Source organism: Loxodonta africana, chromosome 23, assembly GCF_030014295.1.
Source record: "Loxodonta africana isolate mLoxAfr1 chromosome 23, mLoxAfr1.hap2, whole genome shotgun sequence".
Lineage (NCBI taxonomy): Eukaryota > Metazoa > Chordata > Mammalia > Proboscidea > Elephantidae > Loxodonta > Loxodonta africana.
Window position 1 is genome coordinate 13,431,375 of NC_087364.1, and position 27,645 is coordinate 13,459,019.

General features: G+C 38.3%; 1 protein-coding gene across 2 annotated transcripts in view; it reads right to left on the bottom strand.

Annotated features, from left to right (window-relative positions):
- The window catches only part of ITGBL1 (integrin subunit beta like 1), a 261,503-nt gene that overhangs the window by 113,134 nt on the left and 120,724 nt on the right, over positions 1 to 27,645 (bottom strand). The window contains exons 3-4 of one of the 2 annotated variants that reach the window (XM_003413966.4): positions 15,123 to 15,269; positions 2,445 to 2,567 (exon numbers count right to left, since the gene is read on the bottom strand). In XM_003413966.4, the coding sequence (XP_003414014.2) occupies positions 2,445 to 2,567; positions 15,123 to 15,269 (270 nt within the window). The remainder of the gene's footprint in view (positions 1 to 2,444; positions 2,568 to 15,122; positions 15,270 to 27,645) is intronic. The other variant, XM_010594004.3, reaches the window with a different exon arrangement.

The following is a 27,645-nucleotide window of genomic DNA, read 5'->3' on the forward strand; positions in this document are numbered from 1 at the left end:
CAATTCTTTGCTTAGGGTAAATCGGCAGACCAAGGACGTTCCCTTTTCTATCGCTTCACTGATGGACTGCAGAATAATCTCTCCACAGATTTGGTTTATGTTAATAACAAGTGTAAAGATCTACAGTCCTCAGCAATGTCACCCCAGAGGACATTTTCTGGAGTGCTGGTGGTATTCCGTCAGAGAATTTGCGCCATGAAATTGCTTAAGCCTTTAACAAATGGAAATAGCAAATTGAAAGGTCTGGAGTTAAACATTTCCTGTTGTGTTGTTGAAGTTAAATGTTTATAATCACACGTGCAAATAGACTTAGCTTTGGTTGTATGCACCTGAATCCTTTTTCTGTAAAGCATCTTCCCTTCCTTCTTTTTGATCTGTAATGATCGTATAGGAGACATCAAGAGGACTTGAAGCATACTTTCTGTGGGTGGATTTATCTCAGCGTTCTAATTATTTTGGACTGAGCCCTTTCAGAGATTTGTATCTGAGCAGCTACAGCTAACTTAGGCCACTGACTTCAAAAATGAGGCAGAGGTTTTTTGTGTTTGTTTTCTACTGGTAGGTAGCACAGCAACAGAGGTGACAGGGGAAAAAAAGAGTCTGAGATAAGAGCATCTGAGTGGCCACAGAAGCCCTGGTGGCGCAGTGGTTAAGTGTTCAGCTGCTAATCGAAAGGTTGGTGGTTTAAACCCACCAGCTGCTCCATGGGGGAAAGATGTGGCAGTCTGCTTCCTTAAAGATTTACAGCCTTGGAAATCCTATGGGGCAGTTCTACTCTATCCAATGGGCTCACTATGAGTCAGCATAGGCTTGATGGCAGTGGGTATTTTTTTGGATGGCCACAGCAATCAACCCTACAGAAACGTAAACTGAGACAAGCTTGTCTTATGTCAGCGACACTTTCTCTAGGGTCTTCTGGTTCTTCTAGCCCCATTTGCCCCCAATCCTTCCAGGACAAATAGTCTTCTATTCCATCCCACAAGCAGGACAAGAGTCAATGAAATCCTATCGGAGATGAGTAAAAAAAGCAATTGCTGATTAGCAAAGAGGTGAGGCCAGAGGTAACCAGGCTAAATACATTTAACAATTGCAGAGAAGAATTGAACTAAGTGACTGGCATCACTTTCTACTTCCCATTCCCTGTTCCAGCCTAGCCAGCCCACGGAAACTCTGAGATCAGGCTTGCAGAGTTAGGTGAACTGAAGAGGTAGAAACCGGAGGTGAGAAGAAAGGGCTCTTCTCATGGGAGCAATATAAACTCCTGGGCAATGAAGCTCTTCTATATGGTGAGGAGTCAGGAGCACAGTCTTTGGGGTGAGACAGACCTAGGTCTAACTACCACTTTCATCCATAACTGCTAAAAGACCCTGGATAAGCCATCTAATTTATCCAAGCACCAGTTTCCACATCTGTCTGTGTGGATAAAAATAATTCTTACCCTAGAATGATGCTGTAAAACTTAACATAATAAATGTAAAGTACTTATTGTAGTGCTTGGCTCAACCAAGCATACAATTGGTATAACACACAAACTGAGTAATGGTGGCACACAGAAAAAAAAGGTCATGAAAAAGTACTACGGGGCTAAATTCTAGCCTAGCAATCTGATTGGCCATGGATGCCCCCAATAGGACATAGGATTATGAACTATCTAAAGGTTTATGGTTTAGAAAGGGAAAGAAAATGAAGTTAAAGCACGGAATTGAGAGATTAGGAGAAAAGAGACAAAATAAACGCAGCTAAAACCCCATTTTTTTTTTTTTTTTTAATGGGCAAGAAATATCAAGAACCTCTGGGAAGATTTCAGAGCTAGGCAGTTGGCCTGTTGCCATAATTGCAGGATTCCCTGGGTTATGAAGTCCGACCTAAGAACAACCTGTAGTTACAAACCAACCCCTTTCAATCCTATTACATTTAAAATAGAGGTATATGTGCATACAATGGTTTGCAATAACAAACAGATGCTGCCTCCCAGCATGCAACAAAACATTATTAGTAGTATTCCTGTATTATTATGTTGAAAATGTTTTAGTGTATCTGGTATTGTTTCTTTAAAGTTATTTGTGCATAAAAATGTACACTATATACCATATGCTAAGATAAACATTTGGCTAACTTACATTAGATACTAACCATACCTAACTCTTCCCACTTACTTACAAATTTGATTTAAAGACAGATTTAGGAATGGAACTTGCTTGTAATCTGGGGACTGCTGCCATTGGGCTCGCCTCTGGGGACAATCTGGTTTTGCGTTTAAAAAGTACCAGTCTCTTCTGAATGCCCTAGTCCAACTCCTCATATGGAGTGTTTTCCAAATAAATATAGGTTCAGACTAAATTGCTATTCTCAGTGCAGAAATTTATGTGGAGATAAAAGTAAAATGGAACAAGTGAAAAAAAAATGGGTGGTTTTATAAATTTCTGAATAGTTAATATACATACCTCCACATATTTCTTCCGTTTCATCATCTATGCATTCTCTGTCGTCACACTCACAAAATTTACCATAAACAAGTCCATGTCCATCTGAGTTATCACACTTACACCTGCCACAGTGACATGTGCCTAAACCGTTAAAACAAAGAAAAGAGTGTTGGCTATATGTGAAAAAATCATAATTAATACATTTCATCCTATCTCTTTCAAGATGGTAGGCAATTCAAATCAATCAATTTAATATTCCAATTACGTACTTCTGTGGGTGGGATGAGATGATGAGATAGAGAACAAGACGTTCTTAAGATTATTACGGGATAGTGATATTTTTATAGCAATAATACAGCTATTATTATGGACCTCTAACAATTTCATGAATGTAAACATGACCTCCCCAAGAACAGAGCTACTTTGCACATACCAATTCAATCAATGCCTGAATCAATATCTTCTGATTACACCTGGAGTCTGAACTGAACTAAAGCAGAGAAGTCAAATCTTTGGCAAGGACAATGAACTTGCTTATCTTCCTCAACAGTATTTGTTCAATATTTTGCACAGTATTTGGGCATAAAATAATCATTTGTGGAATTAATTCATTAACAGATGCATAAATAAAAAAAAACTTCGATGCCCTCTGAAAATTTCCCATTCCCATTGTTAACCCGAGACACATATTCTTGTGAAAATGGGACAAGAAAAGGAATTTTCTTCGGCATAGTTTCCTGGGACCTCAGCATAACCCCAAGGCAATCTGGCATGCTACAGAAGCACTGAGTCATCTGGTCTACAACACACCACATACCCTGCCAAGAATAAGGATGTGATTACATTCCCTGAGAGTAATTTCACTGACGGTAAAATAGCATTTAAACAACATTGAGAGGTACAATGTCCACGTGAGGAACTTATTTTTTAATACTTATCTTTCATTTTTTAATAAATTATTGCAGCAATCAACATACACTAATTGGGACTCTACTATTCACCAGTCACCACAGTGTGCTCTGGAAATCCATTAGGGAATACAGTCAGCCGTAATCCTGCTCTCAGAGTTCTATATGAGAAGCCAATGTGATAAAATAAATGGAGAAGTGCAAAGTATTGGCGAAGTATACAGCAAGGGGATTTAATTTGAGACCTAGAGGCCAATAGAGTCCCAGAGGAAGTTGCTTTTAAGCTGAGACCTGAAAGTCCAGTTTAAAAAAAAAAAAAAGCTAAGTAAAGTGAGATGAAGAGGCTCACTTCCAGCAAAAGGCAACAGCAAAGACCGTGTGGTGAGAGAGGAAATGAGAAGGAAAAACACTTAACTGGGCTGAGGTATAGAAAACAACATGGAAAGGCGCATGAAACGAGCTCACATAAGGCAACTGAAGGAGGTTCATTGAGGTCTTATAGGTTGTGTCAAAGATTTCAAACTTTAACCCAAGAATAATGAGAGGACATAGCAATGGTTTCAACAATGGGTCATGTGATCAGATACGCAGTTTTACAAAATTACTCTGGTTGCCATTTGGAGAATGAACTGCAATGAAGCAAAAATGAATACAGGGGATGAGTTAGGAGGCTATTACATTTGTTTGCAGGATAGAAGATAGAGGCTGAACCAGGGTGGTGGCAGTGAACTTAGAAAGAAGCAAATACACTTGAAGAATATTTTCAGGAGATAGAGTAGACAGGGCTTGATTACTGAGGAGGTGTCAAGGGCAAAGGATGAGGAGGAACCAAAGATGATCTTGATTTTTGGCTTCAAACCACTGGTTATTGGCAATTTTGTATGTGATGTACTGGAAAGAACCTATATTTTGGACCAAGATAGACTCTTAGTTGAATGCAGGTTTTAATCCTCTGTAGTCATGTTTTTGAGGTCATTACTTACACCTTTAATTTTCAGATTTCTTATTTGCATAGAACCGGAGAGCCTAAAAACACTCAGGTGTCTAGTACATCGTAGGCTTTCAGGAAAGTTGGCGTTCTTCTTTCTCTTCCATTAAGGTACTAAATATACTAGTCATTTATTCCAAAATATTTTCACCAGGCTCACTTTATATTTAGGAAGCCTAACAAGATTCTTGTTTTCATACTCTCTCCATGAGTTTGTTAGCCAGGACACTTGCAATTTGCTGTTAGCTGTAAGAGTTTCTCTCTCATCCAAAAAAAAAAAAAAAAAATTGCCATAGAGTTGATTCCAACTCCTGGCGACACTCTAGGACAGAGTAGAACTGCACCTTAGGGTTTCCTAGGAGCAGCTGTTGGATTCAAACTGCCGACCTTTTGGTTAGCAGCTGAGCTGTCTTTCTCTCTCACAGTCACATCAAAACAGTGAGTTTGTAAAATTCGAATTTGATACTTGTCTACTTTGAAAATACTCATGTGAATTTACTTTTATTAAATTTCACTTTCTTGTGCTTTGCCCCTAAAAATTACCTTAATTTATAAAAGTTTATTTGAAATCTAAAGCTATAATCACCTCATTTCATTTTTTCACTAACCATCACCTGTTTTTCATTGCCACATTTATCCATTCTTTCTTTCAACCACCCACATGATCAGTCATTAGATTTTATAGTTGTCTATTATGTTATTGACAAAGTACTAGTTGCTATAGGTGATAATAAGCTGAATAAAAATTATGTAAATCCCAGACGAGATAGAAATAGATGACCAAACATACATACATATGTATGTATATATGTATGTGTGTATAGATATATATGTACACACACTCCCCCATGTGTCTGTCAGTTTGTCATACTGTGGGGGCTTGTGTGTTACTGTGATGCTGGAAGCTATGCCACCGGTATTCAGATACCAGCAGGGTCACCCATGGAGAACAGGTTTCAGCTGAGCTTCCAGACTAAGACAAGCTAGGAAGAAGGACCCAGCAGTCTACTTCTAAAAAGCACTAGCCAATGAAAACCTTATGAATAGCAGCAGAACATTTGGCTGATATAGTGCTGGAAGATGAGGCCCCCAGGTTGGAAGGCATTCAAAAGATGTCTGGGGAAGAGCTGCCTCCTCAAAGTAGAGTCGAGCTTAATGACGTGGACGGAGTAAAGCTTTCGGGACCTTCATTTGCTGATGTGGCACGAGTCAAAATGAGAAGAAACAGCTGCAAACATCCATTAATAATTGGAACCTGGAAGGTACAAAGTATGAATCTAGGAAAACTGGAAATAATGAAAAATGAAATAGAACACATAAACATCGATATCCTAGGCATTAGTGAGCTGAAATGGACTGGTATTGGCCATTTTGAATCGGACAATCATATAGTCTACTATGCCAGGAATGACAACTCGAAGAGGAATGGTGTTGCATTCATTCATCGTCAAAAAGAACGTTTCAAGATCTATCCTGAAGTACAATGTTGTCAGTGATAGGATAATATCCATAGGCCTACAAGGAAGACCAGTTAATATTACTATTATTCAAATTTACAAACCAACCACTAGGGCCAAAGATGAAGAAATAGAAGATTTTTATCAGCTGCTGCAGTCTGAAATTGATCAAACATGCCATCAAGATGCATTGATAATTACTGGCGATTGGAATGTGAAAGCTGGAAACAAAGAAGGATCAGTAGTTGGAAAATATGGCCTTGGTAATAGAAACAATGCCGGAGATCAAATGATAGAATTTTGCAAGACCAACGACTTCTTCATTGCAAATACCTTCTTTCACCAACATAAACAGTGACTATACACATGGACCTTGTCAGATGGAACACACAGAAATCAAATTCCACATCTGTGGAAAGAGACAATGGAAAAGCTCAATATCATCAGTCAGAACAAGGACAGGGGCCGACTGTGGAACAGACCATCAATTGCTCATATGCAAGTTCAAGCTGAAACTGAAGAAAATCACAGCAAGTCCACGAGAGCCAAATATGACCTTGAGTATATCTCACCTCAATTTAGAAACCATCTCAAGAATAGATTTGATGCATTGAACACTAGTGACTGAAAACCAGACGAGTTATGGAATGACATCAAGGACATCATCCATGAAGAAAGCAAGAGGTCACTGAAAAGACAGGAAAGAAAGAAAAGACCAGGATGGATGTCAGAGGAGACTCTGAAACTTACTCTTGAGCATTGAGCAGCTAAAGCAAAAGGAAGAATTGATGAAGTAAAAGAACTGAACAGAAGATTTCAAAGGGCCCCTCGAGAAGACAAAGTAAAGTATTATAATGGCATGCGCAAAGAGCTGGAGATGGAAAACCAAAAGGGAAGAACACGCTCGGTGTTTCTCAAGCTGAAAGAACTGAAGAAAAAATTCAAGCCTCAAGATGCAATAGTGAAGGATTCCATGGGGAAAATATTAAATGATGCAGGAAGCATCAAAAGAAGATGGAAGGAATACACAGAGTCATTATACCAAAAAGAATTAGTTGACATTCAATCATTTCAAGAGGTGGCATATGATCAGGAACTGGTGGTACTGAAGGAAGAAGCCCAAGCTGCTCTGAAGGCATTGGCGAAAAACAAGGCTACAGGAATTGATGGAATATTAATTGAGATGTTTCAACAAACAGATGTAGCGCTGGAGGTATTCCCTCGTCTGTGCCAGGAAATACGGAAGACAGCTTCCTGGCCAACTGACTGGAAAAGATCCATATTTATGCCTATTCCCAAGAAAGGCGATCCAACTGAATGTGGAAATTATAGAACAATATCATTAATATCACACGCAAGCAAAATTTTGCTGAAGAGCATTCAAAAATGGCTGCAGCAGTATATCGACAGGGAACTGCCAGAAATTCAGGCCAGTTTCAGAAAAGGACATGGAACCAGGGATACCATTGCTGATGTCAGATGGATCCTGGCTGAAAGCAAATACCAGAAGGATGTTTACCTGTGTTTTATTGACTATACAAAGGCATTCGACTGTGTGGATCTTAACAAGTTATGGATAACACTGCAAAGAATGGGAATTCCAGAACACTTAATAATGCTCATGAGGAACCTTTACATAGATCAAGAGGCAGTTGTTCGGACAGAACAAGGGGATACTAAGTGGTCTAAAGTCAGGAAAGGTGTGCGTCAGGGTTGTATTCTTTCACCATACCTATTTAATCTGTATGCTGAGCAAATAATCCAAGAAGCTGGACTGTATGAAGAAGAATGGGGCATAAGGATTGGAGGAAGACTCATTAACAACCTGCGTTATGCAGATGACACAACCTTGCTTGCTGAAAGTAAAGAGGACTTGAAGCACTTACTCATGAAGATCAAAGACCACAGCCTTCAGTGTGGATTGCACTCAACATAAAGAAAACAAAAATCCTCACAACTGCACCAATGAGCAAGATCATGATAAACAGAGAAAAGACTGAAGTTGTCAAGGATTTCATTTTACTTGGACCCATAATCAACACCCATGGAAGCAGCAGTCAAGAAATCAAAAGAATCATTGCATTGGGCAAATCTGCTGCAAAGGACCTCTTCAAAGTGTTGAAGAGCAAAGATGACACCCTGAAGACTAAGGTGCGCCTGACCCAAACCATGGTATTTTCAATCATATCATATGCATGTGAAAGCTGGACAATGAATAAGGAAGACCGAAGAAGAGTTGACGCCTTTGAATTGTGGTGTTGTCAAAGAATATTGACTATACCATGGACTGCCAAAAGAATAAGCAAATCTGTCTTGGAAGAAAAGCTGCCAGAATGCTCCTTTGAGGCAAGGATGGCAAGACTGCGTCTTACGTACTTTGGACATGTTGTCAGGAGGGATCAGTCCCTGGAGAAGGACATCATGCTTGGCAGAACACAGGGTCAGTGGAAAAAAAGGAGACCCTCAACAAGGTGGACTGACAGAGTGGTTGCAACAATGAGCTCAAGCATAATAACGATTGCAAGGATGGCGCAGGACCGGGCAGTGTTTTGTTCTGTTCTACATAGGGTCACTATGAGTCAGAATCAACTCAATGGCACCTAACAACAACAACACAATGTACACACACGCATATATTCAAATATGTACATTCAAATATATTCTAATACATATTGAAATATGTATATTCATAGTATATATACCAGATGTTGCGAAGGCATTTGTGATGATAGGTTTGTGACAAAATCTACATAGAAAGTATAAACCTCAGTCTGGCTCTGTGGAAGAGGAAAGGCACAGAAGAGTAAACGTTTGAGCTAGCACTTGGTCCTATCCTACGGATAGGATCCCAACAAATGTAGACAGAGAAATGCTTTTGATGTCAACTAAGAGCCTGAGGTAAAAAAAAAAAAAAAAAAAAGTACTGATGAAAATTGCAGAATCTGGCTTGAGTTTGGAGGAAAGACTAGGTTGACGCAAGATAATAGAAGATCAAGCACGTTGTTTATGGGTTTTAGATTTTCCCTCTTAGAATACCAGGAGAGGGGTGTAATGTGGTCAGGGCTATGTATCTAGTAGTTGTTTTCGGGAAGGATGGAAAGGAACTGCCTCTGTCTCTGAATTCTACTACTTTTCACTGACATCCCCCACAGGCAGCCTCATTCCCATCCACACATCTGAACCATTCCTATGTGATGTGGGAAGTTTATCAACAGCTCAGAGACTTCCTATTTCACCCATCAAGTAGAATTCACAACTCAGCCTCCCAGATACAGCATATGGACGCCCAGGCAAAAGTGCCAGACTCCTGTGTTGATGCTGAGTCATACTGCCTCTCTCTTGGCTGCCTGTTAACTCAGGCTCTAGGACTGGTCTTCTGCTTTACTCTACATATTTTATCTTTTTTAGCTCTGACCTTTCATTCTGCCAAGTAGAGCTGCCTCTCTCTAGGATTACTTCCCTGACTTGAACACCAGTCTACAACGCTGAGCAATGACAACTGAGCTTCACCTCACTCCGAACACTGTGACTCATCTCTCTGGGTTCCCCACAGAGTTGACTTCTGGAACTCTCTTATTCTCCAGCTCCATCTCATCCAGCCCTTCAGCCTTACCTCCACCCCATTTATCTCCACTTCCCCTTCTACTCCAAGTTGCTTCCAGCAGGCTCCATTGCGATAAGAAAAAAAGGAAAGATTAGAGACAGGACTCACGGACAAATGTAATTTTTTTGAAGTGGTCTTGAATTAGTTTGGTGGTAGTAGAATTAAAAGAAAAGCAGGTGAGAAAGATGTTGTCAAAGTGAAATTGAAAGATTTAGATCTTGAGAAGAGAGTAAAACAGAAAAACATTAAATGTGACACTGAGTATTAATTTACTCTCTGACCCAGCAATCTCACTTTTAGTCATTTGCCGTGAATGTGTTGTTGTTGTTAGGTGCCGTCACGTTGGTTCTAATTCATAATGACCCCTATGTACAACAGAATGAAACACTGCCCAGTCCTGCACCATCCTCAGTGATCGTTGTTATGCTCGAGCCCATTGTTGTAGCCACTGTGTTAATCCATTTTGTTGAAGGTCTTCCTATTTTTCACTGGCCCTCTACCAAGTATGATGTCCTTCTCCAGAGACTGATCCTTCCTGATAACATGTTCAAAGTATGTGAGACATAGTCTTCCCATCCTTCCTTCTAAGGAGCCTTCTGGTTGTACTTCTTCCAAGATAGATTTGTTCATTCTTTTGGTAGTCCATGGTATATTCCATATTCTTTGCCAACACAATTCAAAGGCGTCAAGTCTTCTTTATTCATAGTCCAGCTTTTGCATACATATGAGGCAATTGAAAACAGCATGGCTTGGGTCAGGTGCATCTTAGTCTTCAAGGTGACATCTTTGTTTTTAACATTTGAAAGAGGTCTTTTGCAGCAGATTTGCCCAGTGCAATGTGTCTTTTGATTTCATGACTGCTGCTTCCATGGGTGTTGATTATGGATCCAAGTAAAATGACATCCTTGACAACTTCAATCTTTTCTCTGTTTATCATGATGTTGCTTATTGGTCCAGTTGTAAGGATTTTGGTTTTATGTTGAGGTGCGATCCATATTGAAGGCTGTGATCTTTGATCTTCATGAGTAAGTGCTTCAAGTCCTCTTCATTTTCAGCAAGCAGAGTTGCGTCATCTCCATATCCCAGGTTGTTAATGAGTCTTCCTCCAATCCTGATGCCCCCTTCTTCTTCATATAGTCCAGATTCTCAGAATACTTGTTCAGCATACAGACTGAATAAGTATGGTGAAACGATACAACCCTGACGCATAACTTTCCTGACTTTTGACCACTTAGTATCCCCTTGTTCTGTCCGAACAACTGCCTCTTGATCTATGTAAAGGTTCCTCATGAGCACAATTAAGTGTTCTGGAATGCCCGTTCTTTGCAATGTTATAGATAACTTGTTATGATCCACGTTGTTGAATGCCTTTGTATAGTCAATACAACACAGGTAAACATCTTTCTGGTATTCTCTGCTTTCAGCCAGGATCCATCTGACAACAGCAATGATATCCCTGGGTCTACATCCTCTTCTGTATCCGGCTTGAATTTCTGGCAGTTCCCTGTCGATATACTGCTGCAGCCGCTTTTGAATGATATTCAGCAAAATTTTACTTACGTGTGATATTAATGACATTGATAATTTCCACATTCATTTGGATCTCCTTTCTTGGGAATAGGCATAAATATGAATCTCTTCCAGCCAGTTGGTCAGGTAGCTGTCTTCCAAATTTCTTAGCATAGATGAGTGAGCACTTCCAGTGCTGCATCCGTTTGTTGAGATGTCAATTCCTGGAGCCTTGTTTTTCCCCAATGGCTTCAGTGCAGCTTGGACTACTTCCTTCAGTACCATTGGTTCCTGATCATATGCTACCTCCTGAAATGGTTGAACATCGACCAATTCTTTTTGGTATAGTGACTGTACTCCTTCTGTCTTCTTTTAATGCTTCTTGCGTCGTTTAATATTTTCCCCATAGAATCCTTCAATACTGCAACTCTAGGCTTGAATTTTTTCTTCAGTTCTCTCAGTTTGAGAAATGCCTAGCTTGTTCTTCCCTTTTGGTTTTCTAACTCCAGGCCTTTGCACATATCATTATAATACTTTACTTTGTCTTCCCAAGCCACCCTTTGAAATCTTCTGTTCAGCTCTTTTACTTCATCATTTTTTCCATTTGCTTTTGCTACTTGATGTTCAAGAGCAAATTTCAGAGTCTCTTCTGTCATCCATTTAGGTCTTTTCTTTCTTTCCTGTCTTTTTAATGACCTCTTGCTTTCTTCATGTATGATGTCCTTAATGTCATTCCACAACTCATCTGGTCTTCAGTCATTAGACTTCAATGCATCAAATTTATTCTTGAGGTGGTCTCTAAATTCAGGTGGGATGTGGCCAAGGTCATACTTAGGCTCTCATGGACTTGTTCTAATTTTCTTCAGTTTCAACTTGAACTTACAGGTGAGCAATTGATGATTTATTTCATAGTTGGCCCCTGGCCTTATTCTGACTGATGATATTGAGCTTTTCCACTGTCTCTTTCCACAGATGTAGCCAATTTGATTCCTGTGTATTCCATCTGGTGAGGTCCACATGTATAGTCACCATTTATATGGGTTAAAAGAGGTATTTGCAATGAAGAAGTCATTGGTCTTGCAAAACTCAATCATGTGATCTCTGGCACTGTTTCTATCACCAAGGCCATATTTTTCAACTACCAGTTCCTCTTCTTTGTCTCCAACTTTTGCATTCCAATCACCAGTAATTATCAATGCATCCTGACTGCATGTTTGATCAATTTCAGACTGTAGAAGTTGTTAAAAATCTTCAATTTCTTCATCTTTGGCATTAGTGCTTGGTGTGTAAATTTGAATAACAGCCGTATTAACTGATCTTCCTTGACAGCATTGTACTTCAGGATAGATCTTGAATTTTTGTTTTTGTTTTTGTTTTTTTTGACAACGGACGCAATACCATTCCTTTTCAATTTGTTGTTCCCAGCATAGTAGACCGTATGCTTGTCCAATTCAAAATGGCAATTACCAGTCCATTTCAGCTCATGAATGGCTAGGATATCAACGTTTATGCATTCCACTTCATTTTTGACAGTTTCCAATTTTCCTAGAATATAGAACTCCAATAGTATGAAAATATGTATGCACCAGGTCATTCACAGGATCATTAGTTGTAATTTCAAAATATTGGAAGCTGCCTAAATGTCCAAACATATGAGATTGGTTAAATAAACTATGTTAAATGCATACAATCAAATACTATACAGCTGAAAAAAGTATCATGAAGATTTTTATGAACTGATTTGGAGTAAATTTCAAGAGATATTGTTGAGAAGTGAAAACAAAGTATAAAAGACTAAGTATAACATGCTTACATTTTCTGTAGGAAAAAAATGAAAAATAACAGTACATATATTTATTTATCTTATAAAAATATAACACAGACAGACAAAGGAGAAAGCAATAAGGAAAGTTACCTACAAGGTATGAGGGGAAACAAGATGGAAAGCATAAGGAAAAGAGTCAATCTCTGATGACGCTTCTTTTGAATAGTTTTGTCTTTTGGAAACAAGCTAATGTTCTATATATTATAAGATAAAACTAAATCCTTGAGGCCAAGAGGAGAAGAAAAAAAACTAAAACTAAAAGCAATCTGAAACAATAAGTTCAATTGTATTTTGAATGATTATCATAACCCCGTTAAAGGGGGTGAGGGTAGGGGGAAGAAATCCAAGTAAATTATGAGCACAGCAATTGACTATATATATTATACAATCTTCTTTGTTTATAATTTATTATTCTTTTAAAAAATACCTGAATTTGATTTGCAAATCAATCCCTCCACCTGTCCTTCCATTCATCCATTCAGCCTTGCATCCATTGATTCACTCAAAAACAGAAATTTTAAGAAACAAACAACACAGAATTGCAGTCTTATTACTGAAAGAAATTTGAAAAGAGTGAATTTTCAAGATGAAAGAGGTTGTATGCGTGTGTGTGTTTTCTTTTGATTTGGTGGATATTATAAACGGAGGTACAGAAATCTTGAAAGGAAAGACTGAAGAACTAGAGGCGGGAGGATATCAGCAAACACGGAAAGTCACTAACTGCTAACACCATATGTCATGGTCCCTGGCTAATCCATTCACATCTCTTTGGATATGGCCCTGGTTTCTATTAGCAAAACTTCCTCACTGAACTTAACCTACATGGAGCAATTTGTTGCAATCAAAGGCTCTGTGATAAGGTCCTGGCTGTGATTGCAGATGGCCCTGCCAACAACGCCAACTTCAGGACGGAAGATCTGCGCTCATGTAGTCAGAGCCTCATCTTCAGCATTTAGAGCAATGGCGCATGACCCTGGCTGTACATTAGAATCACTTGGAGAGCTTTAAAACCCACTAAATTCCAGGTCACACCTGAAAACAATTGAATTAGGTCTTCTGCTGGTGCAATGGGCGGTGATACTGTATAAATCTCCTCTTCAGATTTTCATGTTCAACCAGGACTGAGATAAACTGACTTTGAGCCTCCACATGCCCAAATGTTAAAACGGGATTTAATTATAGTAATGCTGACTAAATACCATTGAAAACACAACTCCAGCTGTTTTGTTTTATATGGTTTTGGTAATCAATGCTTAACAGCTTTTCTGTAAGCATCTAAGAAATGTTTTTAAGTGACTTCTATGAGATATAAAAATATTTTGGCCAAACCAAAAATCAGTCAGTTAGGATGCTCTTCACTGAGTTATGCATCCCAGTGAGTTTGAAACTTCTATCAAACTAAAAAGGCTTTGGTTCTGTTTGATGGTAAGGTATAAATTCAAAGACCCTTGATCTGTAACAGAAAATAATTAAGTCAGTGCATAGAAACCCTTTCTAAAAGATTTAATCCAGCATTCAACAGCACGTTTCACAATTTACATAAAACGTTGTCGGGTGTTGTTTCCAGTGAATATCCTGAGTGAAGCATGCGTTAGGAACAGCTGGAGAGTAACAAACTTGCCAGTCTCAGCAAGATGACGTTTTATTTTCTATTGATTTATCTGAATTTCATTTCTAAAAAAATACTCAAATTCAGCCTCACTCAGAGGTTTAGCATTTCTCCAAGCCTACACATTTCCATTAAAAAGCGAAATTTGAATATTTCACTAAAGAATTTTCATATAAGGAGAACCCTTTCTTTCCTAAAGTGTATTTATTTTGTTGTTGTTGTTGAGAACACACACAGTGAAGCACACACCAATTCGACAGTTTCTATGTGTACAATTCAGTGACATTGATTACATCCTTTGAGTTGTGCAACCACTCTTATCCCCCCTTTCTGAGTTGCTCTTCCCCTGTTAACATCAATTCTCTGCCCCTAAGGTTCCTGTATAATCTTTTGAGTTGCTGTGGTCAATTTGATCCCATATAGATGGTTCTTAAAAGAGTATGATGCTCAAAGAAAACATGTTTTACTAGTTGACCTAAACTAAACTATTGTTTGGTTTTAAGAAGACTTTAGGGGATATTTTTGGTTTAAGGTTTACAGATTATCTCAGGGCAATAGTTTCTGGGGATCTTCCAGCCCCCATGGCTCCAGGAAGTCTGGATTCCATTAGAACTTTATATTCTATTCTACATTTTCCCCCTTTTGACTGGGATTCTTCAAAGGAGTCTTTGACCAAAATGTCCCATAATGGCAGCTAGACACCATCCAGTTCTTTGGGTCTCATGGCAGAGGAGGCAGTTGTTCGTGAAGGCAATTAGCCACACATTTCACATCCTCATAACGAGAGAATTCTTACCTGCATTAGAGCAGATGATATCTTGAGAGTTCTTACACATTTGGTTACTTCGTTTCTTGGTCAGGTCACATTTGTTTGGGTACTGGCAAGCTTCCCCAGACCATCCTTCATCACATTTGCACCTGCCACAGTCACATTTACCATGGCCTAAGGATTTAACAACATTCAGTTAGACTCCAATTGTTTTTCAAAAGAGACCATTATTGTAACTAAACTGCTAAGAGTGACATTATTCTGCACTCAGCTGTAATAAATTCTCGATACAAGTGTGTTACACTGGCTGAGGGATAATGCTATTACATACAGTATAATTGAGTATGAATATTTTATTTCAACAATCAATTTTTGATAAATCATTCTAAAAAATTAAATTAGTTCATAAAGACAGTATGGTAGATAACCAACCACAAACTAATGAGCCACAATGGTCCAAAAATTTAACACTAAGGATAAAAAGAAAATCCACCCAGATCTCAGCATTTAGATGACAAAAACTCTGTAAAATTTATTTCTACTTAACTCTATTTTGCAACACATAAAGCCATAAATCCAGAGTAAGGAAATTTACATAAAATTCTCTAAGGTAAATAATGGCCTTAATTTATTTGAATTAAATACGTAATGGAATTTTACGGATGTTTTAAATATTATCTTAGTATAAAATTGACTTAAAAAATAAGCACATACTTTGTTTCTTGTTGAGGAACTTTGATTCAAGAGTCAAAAGGATAACAGCCATATCCTGGTTAATGCAAGGGCACTCATCTACTCCGTCAGCGTGATATGCTCCAGTTAAAATACATTAATGCACAATGCAGGAAAATTTGGTGCTTTTTATTTTTAAATTAAAACCAACTGCTTCAAATGGAAATGCAGACTTTATCAGTATGGGGGAAAAAAAAAAAACTTGACAAAAATGGGTTTGGTTTAGTCATTTACATGTACCAGTAAAAAAAAAAAAGTACAATTTTTTTTGCCAAATATGGAAAAAAAAAAAAAAGATGAAGAGAACAACACTTACTCCCTCTTGTACTTTACTGATATTTTATATAAACTGCTAAAATAAACTACCAAAATGAATGTGCCCATTGTATTAGCTACACTTCTTTGACTTCAAGTCCTTTTGAAGTCTTAAAGAGGTAAAAAGTAGTTTATATATACTTGGAGATAGACACTTGAGTCCATATATACTTGGAGATAGATAGATGATAGATACATGATAGATATAAAGTATGACTATGGAGATAAAAGGACACCCAGTGGCTTGGGGTTAAAGTGTTCATCTGCTAACCAAAGTTCAGCAGTTCCAACCCACCAGCTACTCTGCGGGAGAAAGATGTGGCAGTGGACTCCATAAAAATGTACAGCCTTGGAAACCCTATGGGGCAGTTCTACTCTGTCCTATAGAGACGCTATGAATCAGAATCCACTCAGCGGCAGTGGGTGGGTGGGAGGCACAAAATGATTAAGTACTTACCTGCTAACTGAAATGTTGGTGGTTAGAACCTACCCAGAAACTCCGCAGGAGAAAGACCTGGCGACCTGGTCACATAAAGATTACAGCCAAGAAAGCCCTATGAGGCAGTTCTACTCTGTGACATGGAGTCACTATGAAGTTGAAATCAACTCTAGGGCACCCAACAACAACAAATAGATGGAGACAGAGATAGAAATGACAGAGAGAGAGAGAGGACTAGAGATAGAAGTACCTCATGGAGATCTTGCTTATTGTTAAACAACTTGTCACTCAACCCCAGTACCTACAGCTGTGTTTTCTGTGGTGTGCCAAGAGTTGGGTAGTAAGAGTGGAAAGCCCCGGATGCAGGCAAAAATGACTTACATAGGCTGTAAAAATTTTAAAACAATAATAAAACTGACAAAAAGACCTCTTCTTTTTTTTTTTTTTTTTAATTAACATGTACCAGCAATTTTAAACAATGTTAATAATAAAATACTCCTCCCTTTCAAAAAAATCTTCATTGGTTTATGTTCCAAACAATTGTTACAGTTTAGATCGAGCTTTAATGTTGTACAGAGGGTCACTGAAAGCTGGAACCAACTAGATGGCACCTAACAACAACCACCACCATGATGTATAAAACCTCAAATTAGCACACCCATTGCTGTGAGTTGAAACCGACTCATAGAAACCGTAGAGGACAGAGTAGAACCGCCTTATAGGGTTTCCGAGGAGCACCTGGTGTATTCGAACAGCCAACCTTTTGTTTAGCAACCGTAGCACTTAACCGCTATGCCACCAGGGTTTTGTTTTACTATTCGTTAATAAACATTGTATGCTAATGAAAAATAATTCAGGGAACCCCAAGTTGTAGACAGTACCAGTTGCCTCAAGTTGACTCCAACTCGCGACACTCCGCGTGTGTCAGATTAGAACTGTGCTCCACAGGGTTTTCCATGTCTTATTTTTCAAAAGTGGATCACGAGGTCTTTCTTTTGAGGCATCTCTGGGTGGACTTGAACCCCCAAACTTTTGCTTAGTAACGGAGTGCTTTAATCGTTTTGCCACCCAGGGATTCCCCCAGTTATAAAGTAACCCCAATGTACGCAGGCTCAGCTGCTCACGTCTTTTTTTATTCTGAAATAATTTTAGTCTTATAGAAGAGTCACAAAAACAGTACAGAGTTCTTACCTACTCTTAACCCAGCTTCCCTGAATGTTAACTTTTTACATGACCGCAGTTACCAAAACCAAAAGTAAATAAGTAAATAACATTGGTTTAATATTATTAGCTAAGCTACAGACTTTGTGTTGATCTCACCAATTTTTCTACTAATATCCTTTTGGATCTGGCTTCTTTCACTTAGCAAAATGGATTTAAAATCCACCTGTGTTGTATGAATTAATAGTTCATTCTTTTTATCACCGATTAGTATTCCATCATACATATATGTACCTGAGCTTTTTATCCACTTACAGGTTAAAGGACTTGTGAGTGTTTACAGTTTTGGGTAATTATGAATAAAGCTGTTATAAACATTTTAATTCAGTTGTTACGTGGATATAAACTTTCATTTATCTTGAATGAATGTACTAGAATGGAATTGTTGGATCATATGGGAGTATATGTTTAACTTTATTAAAGCTTTGCCAAATTGTTTGCCAAAGTGATTGTGTCATATTGTATTCCACCAGCAATATATGAAAGATCCAATTGTTCCTCTTGGTATTGTCATTTTCCTTTCTTCCTCCCTTCCTTCCTGCCTGCCTGCCTTCCTTCTTTTCCTCCTTCCTTCCTTCCTTCCTTCCTTCCTTCCTTCCTTCCTTCCTTCCTTCCTTCCTTCCTTCCTTCCTTCCTTCCTTCCTTCCTTCCTTCCTTCCTTCCTTCCTTTTTTCTTTTCTATAGGGGCACAATGAGTTGAAATCAACTTGACAGCAATGAGTTTGGTTTTTTGGTCTGGAATAGGTTTATAGTGGTAGCTCATTGTTGTTTTAATTTGTATTTCCCAAACGACTACTGGTATTGAGTATTCTTTCATATGCTTATTTGCAATCCATATGTTTTCTTTCTTTTTTTTAAATTGTACTTTAGATGAAGGCTGACAGAACAAACTAGGCTCTCATTAAACAGCTAGTACACATATTGTTTTATGACATTGGTTAACATCCCCATGACATGTCAACACTCTCTGTTCTTGAACTTGGGTTCCCTATGACCAGCTTTCCTGCCCTCTCTTGCCTCCTAGTCCTTGCCCCTGGGCTGGTGTGACCCTCTAGTCTCGTTTTATTTTATGGGGCTGTCTAATCTTGGATGAAGGTTGAACATCTGGAGTGACTTCGTTTCTTAGCTAAAAGTGTGTTTGGGGGCGGTACTCTTGGGATTTCTCCAGTCTCTGTCAGGCCAGCTAGTCTGGTCTTTCTTTTTGAGTTAGAGTTTTTTTCTACATTTTTCTCCAGCTCTGTCTGGTATCTTGTATTGTGATTCCTGTCAGAGCAGTCAGAGGTGGTAGCCGGGCACCATCTAGTTGTGCTGGACTCAGTCTGGTGGAGGCCGTGGTAGTTGTGGTCTGTTAGTCCTTTTGACTAATTTTTCCGTTGTGTCTTTAGTTTTCTTCATTATCCCTTGCTCCAGACAGGGTGGGGCCAGGGCAACATCTTAGATGGCTGCTCACAGGCTTTTAAGACCCCAGACGCTACTCACCAAAATTAAATGTAGAACATTTTCTACATTTACATGTTATGCCAATTGAGCTAGATGCTCCGCAAGGTCACGGTCCCCACAGCCCTCATCCTAGTAATTCAGTCCCTCAGGGAGTTTGGATGTGTCTATGGAGCTTCCGTGGCCTTGCCTTGTACTAGTTGTGCTGGCTTCCCCAGTATTGTGTACTGTCTTACCCTTCACCAAAGTTACCACTTATCTATTGTCTAGTTAGTGTTTTTCCATCCCCACCCCTCCTCTCCCTCGTAATCATTAAGGATTGTTTCTTTTTGTGTATAAACCTTTTCAAGAGTTTTAATTGTAGCTACATACTGTAAATTTCATACAATATTTGTCCTTTTGTGATTGGCTTATTTCACTCAGCACAATGCCCTCCAGATTCATCCATGTTGTGAGATGCTTTGCAGATTCATCGTTGTTCTTTATCGTTGTGCAGTACTCCATTGTTTGTATATACCACAGTTTGTTTATCCATTCATCTGCTGATGGGCATCTAGGTTGTGTCCATCTTTTTGCTTTTGTGAACAATGATGCAATGAACATAGATGTGCATATGTCTTTTTGTGTGATGGCTCTTATTTCTCTATGATATATTCCTAGGAGTGGGACTGCTGGATCATATGGTATTTCTAGCTTTCTAAGGAAGCACCATCTCATTTTCCAAAATGGTTGTACCATTTTACATTCCCACCAGCACCGCATAAGAGTTCTAATCTCCCGGCAGCCTCTCCAACATTTATTATTTTCTGGTTTTTTTGATTCATGCCAGTAATGCCAGGGTGAGATGGTATCTCATTGTCATTTTGATTTGCATTTCTCTAATGGCTAGAGATCATAAGCATTTCCTCAGGTGTCTGTTAGCTGCTTGATTGTCTTCTTTGCTGAAGTGTTGGTCCATTTCCTTTGCCTATTTTTCAATTAGATTATTTGTCTTTTTGTTGTAGAAGTGTTGGATTTTCCTGTAGAGATAAGACCTTTGTCTGATTTTTAATAGCTCAAAATTTTTTCCCAGTCTGTAGGTTCTCTTTTTACTCTTTTGGTCAAGTCTTTTGATGAGCATAAGTGTTCAATTTTTAGAAGATCCCAGTTATCTAGTTTATCTTCTGGAGTTTGTGTGTTGTTGGTTATGGTTTGTATCCTGTTAATGTATGTATTAGGACCTCTAGCGTTGGTCCTATTTTTTCTTCTATGATCTTTATAGTTTTTGCCTTTATATTTAGGTCTTTGAATTAATATTTGTGTATGGTGTGAGATATATGTCCTGTTTCCTTGTTTTGTAGATGGACATCCAATTTTGCCAGCACTGTTTGTTAAAAAGACTGTCTTTTCCCCATTTGATGGACTTTGGGCACTTGTTAAAGATGGGATGATCATAGGAGGATGGATTTACATCTGGGTTCTCAATTCTGTTCCATTGGTCAATGTATCTGTTGTTGTACCAGTACCAGGCTGTTTTGACTACAGTAGCTGTATAGTAGGCCCTGAGGTCAGGTAGTGTGAGTCTTCCTACTTTCTTCCTCTTCTTTGATAGTGCTTTACTTATCCAAGGCCTCTTCCCTTTCCATATAATGATTAGTTTTTCCATCTCTCTAAAGAGTGTTGTTGCTATTTGGATCTGGATTGCATTGTATTTGTAAATCACCTTGGGTAAAATTGTCATTTTCACAATGTTGAGTCTACTTATCCATGAGCATCGTCTGTTTTTCCATTTATGTAGATCTCTTTTGATTTCTTGCAGTAGTGTTTTGTAGTTTTCTTTGTATAGGTCTTTTACATCCCTGGTTAGATTTATTCCTAAGTATTTTATTTTTTTAGGGGCTATTATAAATGGTATTATTTTCCTGATTTTCTTTTCATTGTTCTCTTTATTGGCATATAAGAATACAACTGATTTTTGTATGTTTATCTTGTATCCTGACACTCTGCTGAATCTATTAATTCCAGTAGTTTTCTCGTGGAGTCTTTTGGATTTTCTATGTATAGTATCATGTCTTCTGCAAATAGGGATAATTTTACTTCCAACTTACCAATTTGGATGCTCTTTATTTCTTTTTATTGCCTTATTGCTCTAGCTAGGACTTCCAGTACAATGTTAAATAGGAGTGGTGACAAAGGGCATCCTTGCCTTGTTCCTGTTCTCAAGGGGAATGTTTTCAGCCTCTCTCCATTAAGAATGATGTTGACTGTTGGTTTTGTATAGATGCCCTTTGTTATGTTGAGGAATTTACTTTCTATACCTACTTTATTGAGAGTTTTTGTCAGGAATGAGTGTTGGACTTTGTTGAATGCATTTTCTGCATCAAATGAGAAGATCATGTGATTTTTTTCATTTATTTATGTGGTGAAATACCTTGACTGATTTTCTAATGTTAAACCATCCTTGAATAACTGGTATGAATCCTACTTGGTTATGGTGTGTGTATATATATATATATATTTTATGATGCTGAATTCTATTGGCTAGAATTTCGTTGAGTATTTTCGCATCTGTATTCATGAGAGATATTGGTCTGTAGCTTTTTTTTTGTGGTGTCTTTGCCTGGTTTTGGTATCAGGGTTAGGCTGGCTTCAAAGAATGAATTCAGAAGTATCCCTCCCTTTTCTATTGTTCTGAAATAGTTTGAGTAGTACTGATGTAAGCTCTTCTCTGAATGCTTGGTAGAATTCTCCGGTGAAGCCATCTGGGCCAGGGCTTTTTTTTCGGGGAGTTTCTTGTTTTTGTTTTTTGATAACCTTTTGAATCGCTTCTCTTGTTGTGGGTCTGTTCAGGTTTTTTATATCATTTTGTGTGGGCAGGTAGTGTTTCTAGAAATCTGTCCATTTCATCTAGGTTTTCAAATTTGTTGTTGTATAGTTTTTCATAGTATTCCGTTATGATTCTTTTTATTTCAGTTGAGCCTGTTGTAATGTCCCCCATTTCTTTTATTATTTGGGTTATTTGCATCCTCTCCTGTTTTTCTTTTGTCAGTAAGGCCAGTGGTTTGTCGATTTTGTTGATCCTTTTGAAGAACCAACTTTTGGTTTTGTTGATTCTTTCTATTGTTTTTACATTCTCTATTTATTTCCTCTCTGATCTTTATTATTTCCTTTCTTCTGGTGGCTATGGGCTTCTTTTGCTGTTCTCTTTCTATTTGTTTGAATTGTGTAGCTAATGTTTTGATTTTGTCCCTTTCTTCTTTTTTGATGTGTGCATCTATTACTATAAATTGACCTCTGAGCGCTGTCTTTGCTGTATCCCAAAGGTTTTGGTATGATGTGTTTTCATTCTCATTTAATTCTAGGAATTTTTTTTCCACCTTTGATTTCTTCTTTTACCCAATGGATTTTAAGCAGGGTGTTATTTAGTTTCCGTGTAAGTGATTTTTTTCCTTGGTCTTCCTGTTGTTAATTTCTACTTTGATGGTATTGTGGTCAGAGAAGATACTTTCTATTTTCTCAGTGATGTATTAACTTTATGAAATTATTATGCACACAGACATGTACTCACATGTTTACATATGCACACATGCACACACACACACAAACCCTAGCTTGGTGAGTCACCTATGTGTCACTACAGATTCTGCCACAGTGAGATTTGTGATCTTCAGCAGACTCTTTAATTTTTTTAAATTTCTTCCACATTTTTCATCTGCTAAATTAAATATGTATATAAGCTCAGTATTTTCAAGAGATGCAAGTTATGTCTCTTTAATGTGGTGTTAATAGAATCCTCAACCCCACCCAGCTTCATACACTTACCCCCCAAATGCCAGTCCTCCCTTCCCTATGATAGTCCATGATAATAAGAGTATATGCTATATTTCTGATGTCTTGAGAAGGGAAAGAGAGAGAGGGAAAAACAATGGATAAGATGATGGATGTTCTTAGTTCACTTTGCCTCTTCTGGCTTCCAGTTCTAAGATTCTATTTATCAGAAATCTTTGCAAGAATTCTTTTACCTTTTTTTGCAATAAAGGGAGACCTCATTTCTTTTAAGTTTCTGCCTTGGCCTTTTGTCCTCTCCTGGGGTATTCAAGTGTGTCTGTCACTATCAAGTACAACCAATGACAGAAGCCACTTAAGCTATAGCTATCTCATATCCACCAATAATATTTTTTAGTCGGTGGAAATGAATTTAATCAAACTAGAATCTGAGAATCTTAGACTGTTATAACCAGAATAGGAGATCTGAGACTATACAGTGAAATCGTCCCAGCTTTATGAAAAAAGAAACGAAGCTTGACACTCACTCTTACCTTCTGCCTCACTATTGATAAATATACATGCCAAGGAATCTGGGTAAATAGAGATATAGATGCCGTATGTGTGTGTGTATGCGTGCCTATATATGTGTGTAAATGCCTGTTGATCTACTTCCAAAAGATCACAACCACTGAAAACTTTTTGGAGCACAGTTCTACTCTGAAACACATGGGACCTCCATGAGTTGGTATTGACCCAATGGCAACAAAAAATAACAACAACATAAGTATATACGTGTGTGAAAACATGTATGTTTTATATGTAAGTACATGCATACATGAGACTTAGCAACATTATAAACTTTGTCTTTTTATATGATAACCTAAAGTGATAGCACTGGATGCTGAAATAATATTTAGCATTCCTCACAATTTGCAAGTTTGCTTTGGGCAAATCTGCTGCAAAAGATCTCTTTAAAGTGTTAAAAAGTAAAGATGTCACTTTGAGGACTAAGTTGTGCCTGACCCAAGCCATCATATTTCAATTGCCTCACGTGTATGCAAAAGTTGGTTAATGACTAAGGAAGACTGAAGAAGAATTGATGCCTTTGAATTATGGTGTTGGAGAAGAGTATTGAATATACTATGGACTGCCAGAAGAACAAACAAATCTGTCTTGGAAGAAGAATAGCCAGAATGGTCCTTAGAAGCAAGGATGGTGATACTTCGTCTCACGTACTTGGACATGTTGTGAGGACCAGTCCCTGGAAAAGGACATCATGCTTGATAAAGTATAGGTCAGCCAAAAAGAAGAAGACCCTCAATAAGATTGAGTGACACAGTGGCTGCAACAATGACCTGAAACATAACAGTGATTGTGAGGATGGTGCAGGACTAGGCAATGTTTTGCTCTGTTGTACATAGCATCGCTATGAGTTGGAACTGACCCGATGGCTCCTAACAACAACAACAACAACATTCTCCCCAAACTTAAGTTTTTTTTTTCCAGAACTTTTTGTATGTGTGTATTTAACAAAAAAAAATTTTTTTTCTTTATTTAACACAAATGTTAATAATATTCTTCCAACCATCTTCCGAAAGTTTTAACCTTCTCCACCTCAAGCTCTATTGGTTGTCTATAGAGCAAAATCTGCATACATCCTCATCCCTGTCTCCTCCACAAGGCAGTATCAGGCAGGGCCTCAGAGTGTGGACTCCAGTGACAGACTGCCTGGGTTCTAATCCTGCTTTCACGACTTGCTGGCTGAGTAACTTCAGGCACATTTTAAATCTCTCATTATCTCAGCTTCTTCATCTGTAAAATGGAGATAATAAGAGTGCCTATCTTATAGGGCTGTTATGAGGGTGGAATGAGTTCATACTCATAAAGCACTTAGAACAGTGTCGGTCAATAAAATGTGAGCTCTTAACATCTGCACTGAAAGTACTTGGAGAGCAGGTTGCCCTAACACAACAGTCCTGATAATCACAATCCTAAACTGGAGAGGTGCTTCTGCAGAATGGAAAAAAAAAAAAAAATAGATGTTAGGTACAAACTCTGAGTCATGTTTCTCCTTCTCTCATATTGCACAGAAAAAACAAAACTAATCAAATAATAACAGCACACCTGGGTTACAGTTATGTGAAATCTTCCAGGAGAAAGTACCCATTTCACAACAATAAATAGGCAAACCCACTAACAAATTAATAAAATGACTAATTGTGGCTGAATAATAGTTTAAAGATGTGAAAGGGCTAAGCAATGCATGTTTATACTCAAATGCATGTATATACATTATATATATAATCTGTATATTATATATATAATAAATACAAACACGTGTGTGTGTGTGTTTGTATCAGTGCATTTGTGTTTGTGTGTTGATTACTTTTTAGGGTTCTTAAAATCCCCCCATATTCGCAGTAGACCTTAGTATCTCCTGCACTTAGAAAAGCAACAAAAACGCAAGAAAAAGAAAAGATTCAGTTTTCTTTGTTTTTCAGCTTCAAAGCAAAGGTCCTGATATAAACTAGTGGTTTCTAAAATACAAAGCTCATCATTCAGGGAGTCCGCAAGAAGTTATTTGGGGTGCTAGAATTAAATACTAGAATTAATATTTACACTTATTTTCATTTTATCTTTAAAAATGGTTACTTTGTATGTTTTATCTGTGCAATATATAAATACTAAACACATGTATAGACATTATAAGTGAATGTACATATGTATGGCTTAATTCAATTTTTGATGTGATAAAAAAAATTTGAGACAGCTGATTCAGCAATTAGACTTGCAAGTTAGAGCAAAGAATCTATTTCTTAAGCTTGGTGGTGGATATACAATATCCATTATTTTGCTTTTCTTTATTCCGTATGATAACTGTCGTTAGCTGCCCTCAGGTCAGCCCCCACCTCATGGCAACCCCATGTACAATAGAAGGAAATGCTGCCATCCCCATGGTAAGCTGCAATTCAGATTATTGTGATCCACAGTGTTTTCATTGGCTGATTTTCAAAAGTAGACCAGCAGGTCTTTCCTCCTTGTCTGTCTTAGTCTGGAAGCTCTGCTGAAGCCTGTTCAGTAACATAGCTACACACCAGCCTCCACTGACAAGCAGGAGTAAAGAAGCACCAGCAATGCTCTTGTGAGCAATTAGCTCCCAAAGACCACAGGGCTTATAATCCATATAATAGACCAGTGGTAGCTGTGCGTGAGATGCATGGGCCAGGACTCGAACCTGGATGTCTCGTATGGAAGGTGAGAATTCTACCACTGAACCAACCATGCCTTCTTTGACAGTATTTCACTCAAAAAATATAAAATGAAGAACACTCATGTTAGAAGGCACATTCCTATAAGAAATAATACTAAAGGATGTTGGTTTGGGACTTCAGCGACAGTCAGGTAACAATACAGTCCTTCCTGACTGATACTCATAAGATACCACATACGCGTACTATGAGCGAGAATGGTGCAAAGTGAGAGAATGCCTGGATCATATCAACGTGCACAACCCAGAGGTCTATGAAGAAATGGATAGAATGTAGTTAATAAATATTTGAATGATGAGGACACTATTAGTCATAAGACTATAAGCTGACCCAGTACAAGAGATGGAGAGCAGAGCTGTGGATTGTGTGGCTCTCTGGGAAAGGGCCCTGTCCCCTGCCCCACCCCAGAAGGTCTAGAGTCTGGACAGTGACGTAGGCTTGGAGATCCAACCTCCATATCCCGAGAAGTACCTCACATTTTCTCTGGGCAGGTTTGGAACAGTTTCAGTAGGATACAAATGGCCTCAAATACCTGACACAGCCCACCCAGTGTCCCACGAAGCTTGGCATAGGAGAGCAATCACAATTTTTTGGAGAAAGAAAGCCATTACAGAAAAGGACTTGTGGTTAGAAAAGGTAGATGACCTACAAGCAACGCCAACCACAGACCAAATTGGTAATACAGGTTGTCTTTGTAAATGGCCGCAGGCATAGGAGACAGCAACTAGAGAAACTACAGACAAATGGGTGTAAGGGAGTACAGCAATGCCCTTGTGAGCAATCAGCTCCCAAAGACCACATGGCTTCACCATCCTTATTGTCTCAGCTCTAGAAAAAAAATACCATATTGAGTGAGTATTCCCAGCATGGAATTGAATAAGATCGCTCTCATCAGTGGAATGAGAGCGAGCTCGGGCTACAGTGTAAAGGGAGTACCAGAAAAACAGAAGCATACCATTTGGTGTATCTGAGTTTGTGGTTTGTGAAAGTAATTGTCACCCATCTACCTACTGACCTATTCCACACATTATAATCCGTATGCTTGGGAGATGGCTGCATGACGGGTGGGTAAAGTTTCCATGCATCTTTGGTAAAAAAAAAAATTGAATCTGACTGTTCTACCTAGTATACCCAAGAAAGTTATATTAGAAGGCAAAAATCTCTTATATATGTACCTAGATCTCTTTTTTACTTGTGTCTAAAGTCAACAGAAAAAAAAAAAAAAATTCAATAGAAATTCCCCGTGTAGTGAAACAGAGGACCTGGGCAATCACTGAGAAATAGGTTAAATGTCTCTCTGTAGCTCATCTTTCTAATCATTGTATTTCCGATTCCTCCATTCCCCAAACCTTGTTTTCTAGACAGCCAGACCAACTTCTTTGTCTGAAAA